This window comes from Photinus pyralis, unplaced genomic scaffold, assembly GCF_008802855.1.
Source record: "Photinus pyralis isolate 1611_PpyrPB1 unplaced genomic scaffold, Ppyr1.3 Ppyr1.4_LG1, whole genome shotgun sequence".
Taxonomy (NCBI): domain Eukaryota; kingdom Metazoa; phylum Arthropoda; class Insecta; order Coleoptera; family Lampyridae; genus Photinus; species Photinus pyralis.
The window spans coordinates 58,107,641-58,114,539 of record NW_022170249.1 but is presented as its reverse complement, the minus strand read 5'-3'; the positions used below and the strand labels follow the sequence as shown (position 1 = coordinate 58,114,539).

The following is a 6,899-nucleotide window of genomic DNA, read 5'->3' as shown; positions in this document are numbered from 1 at the left end:
ACTAGCTTTATTCAGAATACTTGGTATCGCCTTTCCAGAGAGGTTGCGACTTTTGGGACGTGATACTACATGGTGGCAGCGGTTTTTGGAGGTAATAATTGCGATTGTTACTTTCACGAGTAAAGAATTCTCGCCAAAAAGAAGATTTGGAAGTGGTGGACAAAATGGAGGAAAGTCGGCAAGTGGCTATAGTTCCGTCGACGGCGGCGCCGAGTGTTGCGACAGTGGCGTCTCCCGCAGAATTTACCTTCGCGCAATCCGCAGGATGGTCGCACTGGAGGAAAAGGTTGGAGAGATACATGTCTGTCAGTGGTTTTGGTAACAAATCAGACAAAGAATAGGTCGATATGCTGATATAGTATGATATTTGATGGGACCGGAAGCCGAAGAAATTTTAATTCAGTTCAAACTTTCGGAAGATCAACAAAACTTTGAGACCGTCTTGGCTCGATTTGAAGATTACTTTGTACCACAGAAGAACGTTTATATTTGAAAGATTCAAATTTAACACAAGAACACAGAAAGCAGGTGAGCCTTTACATAGCCTAGCAGAACACTGCAGTTACGGAACTTTGAGGGACGAGTTATCAGGGATAGAATTGTAGTTGGTATTCTAGACACACGACTTAGTGAGAGGCTATAGCTACAAAGCAATCTTACCTTAGCTGAAGCAACCTTGGCAGTACGGCAAGCAGAAATCGGTATAGGACATTTTGGCGCGGCCGTTTTGCCGCCGTCGTTTTGGCGTGGCCATTTAGGCGCAGGCCTGTTTGGCGCGAGACGATTTGGCGCGAGCCGATTTGGCGTAGGATAATTTGATACGTGTACTTTTTATTCAAATATTAAATGAATAGAAAGTAAAATGGGGTGAAGCGGATCAAAATAATTGGTTTATATGCATTTTGGACATTCAGTTCAAATCTAAAATTCTCAAAAAAATTATATAGCTTGGGTGAAGTGTCGTTCTTTAGTCTATGCAAAACTGATATCACCGGTTATCAGTAAGTATTTTTTTTTCAAACTTTGTTCCTGATCCTTTGGGGTGAAGCGGATCGCCTATTTTATATCACTGAAAATCACTTCAACCTTAATAAGGGGTGAAGCGGATCAATAAAACAATTTTTACCCTAATCAAGAATTGTAAGTTTCACTTACAAGTTTTCGTTTAGTGCGGTTATGACACTTATACATGTTTACCGATGGTAAACTTACGGTTTATGGCAAAAAACAGAGAGCTAATTGAAAGTATAGGAAATTGAAGTTTACCTACTTCCACACTCGATGCCAGGAATGCCAACAAATGGTTTCGCATGTAAATTAACGCAGTCAAAAAACACAACACTAAACGGATGAAGAGTAGGTAACGACACTATATGTTTTGTAATTATTATTATTTCTGCCATTGTTAACATTAAACTGTATACATTATTCCATAAATTATATATCTACAAGCAAGTATATTTCTCTGAAGATGACAGTTTCCGAAAAGGAGGTGTACGCATATGAAAACGGTCTTCTTGTCGATATCTATGCTCATACCTATCTATGATGAAAATTTCCGACATCAGTTACTTCCGTGTAGTAAGACCATAATAATCAAACGACACTGCATACACCAAATTGTAGATTTGCACGAAGCAATCATCGGACCTCTTGCTGCTCTCCTCGTAATCGACAGCCAACGAGAAGTAGATATCCAAACAAACTTGTTATCATTCTTATATGTAATGGAATTAATATGATAAATCAATTTGCAAATGAAAAGCAACCCAATTCTCAAAATAGGTGTAAAGGTGGATTTATAAACTTGACGTTCGCAGTTGCAGTTCAGTTGCCGTTCGTCGTTTAATGTTAACCTAAAGTAACTATATGGCGCTATTTATAAACATCGTTGCCGCTGCAGTTGCAGTTTCGGATAACGTTCCTGCCGTTCAAGACATGACCATCTTTTAAGTTCGTCGTTCGCCGTTCAACATCCAGCCAATAAGATGCTTCCAAAAATTGACATTCTCTAACCCGTTCTGACCTACTTTATAACGGTGTACAAGAACTACACTACAGTGTATTCAGTATTGTCATTTATCATGTATATATAAATAGAGAAGTTTGATTGTTTATTTAATTATTTATTTAATTAATTCCAATGGGAGACGCAGGTAAGGTGTCCATTTTATTAATCACATATGCATAATTTCGACAATTTCAGACCAAACCGACGTTACAGGTCTTCTAATTGAATTAATTCAAAATTATGAATTTTTGTATGATCTCTCCCACAAAGAGTACAAAAACGCAAAAAAAAAGGAAGATGCATGGAAGGAGATTTCAGAAATAACCAGATGCAGTGGTTCGTATATACCATATGTTTTGTAATTTAGGAACTCATTTTGACGTTTCTTTTAGTGGAAGATTGTATGAAGCTGTGGAAGAACGTACGAGACCGGTTTACCCGAGAGAAAAGATTAAAACCATCTGGCTCAGGAGGAGGCGACACCAATTGGGTGTACTCTGAAAAGATGTCGTTTTACAGTAAATGTACCCGGCCCAGAAAGTAATTTCTAACTCTCTTGAATTTGAAATGTACTACAGCCATCAATTTTTTCAGAACGCATACTGCAACAGTCGCAGTGGTCCATGACGGATCTCCCTCTTCATCCCGAACATCGTCCCGATCGTCAGGGTGGTCCGGGATCGAGACAATTTTATCACCGCAATCGGAGGGCGACATTGAGGAGATTATGGAACAAACCATTACTCCGGAAAGAGGAGCAGAAGCTAGTGGGACCTCGAGCCATGCATCTGAAACTCGACAAAGCCAAAAAGGTGATGTTCTGCAGTGTTCTTTGTAATTAATGTAAAAGTTATTTAAAGCAGGCAGTAAATCGAAACGAAGCCTGGAATTCGATGAGGTGATAAATACAGCGAAACAAATTGCTAGTACTCTTCAGGCGAAGGCAGCTGCACCACCACCTGAACAAAACCGGACCTTTACAGAGTATGTTTTTACTCGTTTAATGGAGATGCCTCCCGAAGAGGCCAAAGAAAAACGAAAAAAAATGTTAAAAATTTTAGAGGATTTAGATTAATTTATTATTGGTGTAAATAGGTAGAATAGTATAAAACATAGTTTAAGCTTAAGATTAAGAATTTATAATATTAGATGTAGTACAAAAAGTAAAAAAAAAATTAAATAACTAACAATAAATTACTTAAGTAACATCGATTGTTTGATCATGTCATATTGCCATGGAACTTCGCCATTTTTAGACACTAAGTAATTAGCTAAATTGTCCCTATTTTGGTAAGTTGTTTTACGGGCAATATTTGCACCTGTTCTTCCCACAGATTGAAGGGGTGCATCTTCTCTCCAGGTTCCATTGGGACAATCGCTCGAGTCTACAAACCCCGGAGGACAATATAAATCTGTACTTGTGGACATTTCTGTTTGGCAGTAATTGTGCAAAACGACTATGCATTTAACAATGTTATCCACATTTTCTACTTTGGCATTTATTGTGGTTTTGAGCAATCGCCATCTTGCAACCAAAATCCCAAAAGTATTTTCTATCGTCTGCCTCGCCCTGGACAAACGATAATTAAAAATCTTTTGCTGGTCATTTAAGTTGCGCCCCGGATAAGGTCGCATTATGTATTCCTTCAAAGGGAATGCTTCATCTCCTACCAAAAAATAAGGCAAAACAACCTCACTACTGGGTAAACTTGTCGGTTTAGGAATTTTTAATGTAGATTCTTCCAAACATTTGCCAAATACACTATTCTTTAAAACGCCACCATCGCTTTGGGAGCCGTATGCCCCAATGTCAACAAATGTAAAGCGATACTTACTATCGCATACTGCTAATAACACTACACTAAAATTATGTTTATAATTATAAAATAAGCTCCCACTGCGAGCAGGTGCCTGAATATTGATGTGCTTGCCATCAATGGCACCTATACAGTTAGGAAAATTCCAATGCTGAAGGAAACCATCTGCAATGTTTTCCCATTCGGCTTCACTAGAAGGGGATTTTAGGTACAGTGGGCTCAGCCGCTCCCAAATAATGTTGCATGCTTCAAGGATTATTTGATGCACTGTTGTTAGGTAAGCCTATATGAAATGTCCATGCAAGCACTTGCATATTTGTGCCTTGAGATAAATATCTGAAGATTTAGACAATAGAACAACATTAAATAATGAAAACACCTACTGCAATGTTATAACTAATCTCTCTTCGGGAGAAATGGTATCACGTCTTCTTTGTTTTTGGAGGTCCAATTTAATCATGTCTAACAGTTTTTGAAAAATTGGTAGGCTCATCCTAGTGTATTTGAAAAATTGAGGAGAATCCAAATTTTTCAATTTTTGGTAGTATCGGTAATTTCCAGTTAATTTACGGTCTCTGTTAATTGGACGAGTTTTAAATCGCCGCGGTCGTCTTTGTATTATTTTCGCTGCTGCGTAATAAAACGCCAGATAAACCCAACAACACATCATACTCGTCCATTTTTAAAGGTAGAAAAGTGAATATTTATATGAAATGATAAACGAAATACTTTTAAGGTTATGTACTATAATAGTTATTTCATACTGAGTAGTTAGAATGAAGAGGTCAAATAACTCAACAACGTCACGAACGTAGTTTTATAAATGTCAATTCGAAACGAACTGCCAACTTCCAACGGTAACTAAACGGCAACGGCAACGTTAACTGCGAACGTCAAGTTTATAAATCCACCTTAAGCCGTACGCACTAGCTGAAATTGAAATAAATTTCAAGGTTATGTTTCCCATTGAAATCAACTTACTACTTATTAGTTTTAGCGCAGCTTCTTTTAAATGTTATGAACTTCTTAAGACTGGGCTAAGCGTTTTAGACATTTGTAATAATAATTAAATTAACGTAAATGCTTTGTTTATTCATTTAATCACAATTAATGTGGAATAAACACTGGTAAATATCGGTTGTGAATTGACATGCTTGTGCTACCAACTGCCAACTGTCTGTGCTACCAACATAACATCGAAATATTGGAAATTTGAATGCAAGTATGACGGCTTATTATAGGAGGTAGAAATATAAATTTTAAAATGAACGTTGTTCCCTCAAATTTTTTACTTCGACACAAAAAATCTTGTGTATTACACGTCCATAAAAATGTTTTGCGAGTATTCGTATTGCAGGCCTCTGCTCCGCTTCGGCCTGCAACCTTACTCACACTCGCAAACATCCATTTTCTGGACTTGTGATACAAATAACTATTGCCTCAACTTCACGCACATCTTCCACGTTTGGATACATAAACCAATGTTGCTTGCGTGATAACTGTGTTCTTAAAAATCTGACAACAAACTTTTCATCAGGCAGCATTTCTTCAATTCTTCCAATAAAACAGCGATCTGTTTTATTGGTTGGATAATTTACAATTACAAAATCATCCTTATTGAATTGACCATTTGAACTAGCCTCTGTGTCGTCCTCTGCTTCCAATGATGAAAGACTTTCTGGTTCGGATTGGATCATGTCCTCGTCTTCACCCAAAAGATCTTGAGCGATAATACCCTTTCCTGGGGCAACAGTTAATCGTTTACCCCGTTTGTTATGATTTTCGCTACCTCCTTCACGAGACTGTCTGAGATGCTCCACAAATGAGTTTGTCCAGGATTCTTCCACCTGATTAGAGTCTTCAACACTAGGAAGCTTGCTAAGCACTTTTTCGGGGTCAAATGGCGAGATTCCGCAAGCTTTAAAACCCGCTTTCACATTTTTTTCAGAATTGAGCCCAATTTCTTCAAATGTTTTCTTCAACAAAAGAGGAAAAACTGTCTTTGGAACAACTCCTCTATTTGTTCTTTTCCAATCTTGTAACACTTTTCGCCATGCTCCTTTCAGAGGCCGAAAGAATGCCACATCTAGGGGCTGGCACATGTGTGTGGAGTTTGGGGGGAGTAAAACAAAACGAATATTATTTTGCATACAACTTTGTATCACGTTCAATGTTAGATGGCTAGATAACTTATCTCCTATCATAATTTTTGGACCATCTAGTCGTCTAAAATATGGGAGTAGGATAACGTTAAACCAATCTTCAAACATGCATGCGTCAAACCAACCAGAAGTATTTCTATTGTAAGCCGAGCCTTCTATGCCGCCTTCTGTCCAACCTGGATAAAGATGTTTGGCTTTATAGACCGTGTATGGAGGAAGTATCTTGCCATCAGCAGCAACCGCTACCATGACACTTGTACTACTCTTGGATGTATCAATAATTCTTTCCGCGTGTTTCACTCCTCGCTTAACAACAATTTTCACAGCACCAGGATCATCTGTAAAATTGGTCTCGTCATAGTTTACTGTTCGAAACTGGGACATCTTGTAAGGTTGTTTGCAGATTTTTAAAATAGTCAGAAAGTGTGGTCTTTGATACGCCAGCTCTAACTCGTTTAATGTTTTCGGAAAATTTTAAAGTCAATTGTTTATGTCGGCTTAAAAAATTTTTAAACCAATCTTCTCCAGGACGATTGTCCTTCAATCGTTTGTGCGTGATTCCGCGTTTATTTAAATATGCTTGAACAATATTTAAAATATCAATTTTTTGGAAGGGAAATCCCCATCGAGCGCACTCTAATAGCCCTTCAACGAGAAATTGTTCTTCCGTCTCCCTTAATAGAGTCTGTCCGCCATATTTCCCCAAATCCTTGTTTTTTACCCACCTTTGGAGGGTGGTTGGTTTACGGCACGGCATACGTGGCAGATGCCTCCCTAAGTGAACATTTTTTACTCTTAACGTCTTTGACCGCCCTTTTTAAATATTCAATATTGTAACGGAAATGCTCCAGACATGACGTCGCCTTTGGCGCTCTGGAATTTTCTACGCGCGCGATAGTGGAATTTGTA

The 6,899-nt window shown here is 38.2% G+C and overlaps 1 protein-coding gene across 2 annotated transcripts; it reads left to right on the top strand.

The window, feature by feature from the left end:
• Positions 1 to 1,371: 1,371 nt before the first annotated feature.
• On the top strand, positions 1,372 to 3,219 carry LOC116158834 (transcription factor Adf-1-like). Of its 2 annotated transcripts, XM_031471682.1 has the most exons (6): positions 1,372 to 1,861; positions 1,904 to 2,156; positions 2,207 to 2,347; positions 2,404 to 2,551; positions 2,606 to 2,823; positions 2,875 to 3,219. In XM_031471682.1, the coding sequence occupies exons 2-6, from the start codon at positions 2,144 to 2,146 to the stop codon at positions 3,084 to 3,086; spliced, it is 732 nt and encodes a 243-aa protein (XP_031327542.1). In that variant the 5' UTR covers positions 1,372 to 1,861; positions 1,904 to 2,143; the 3' UTR covers positions 3,087 to 3,219. The 2 variants fall into 2 exon arrangements, with proteins under 2 accessions (XP_031327542.1, XP_031327541.1); XM_031471681.1 differs by having other exon boundaries at positions 1,372 to 2,156.
• Positions 3,220 to 6,899: the final 3,680 nt, after the last annotated feature.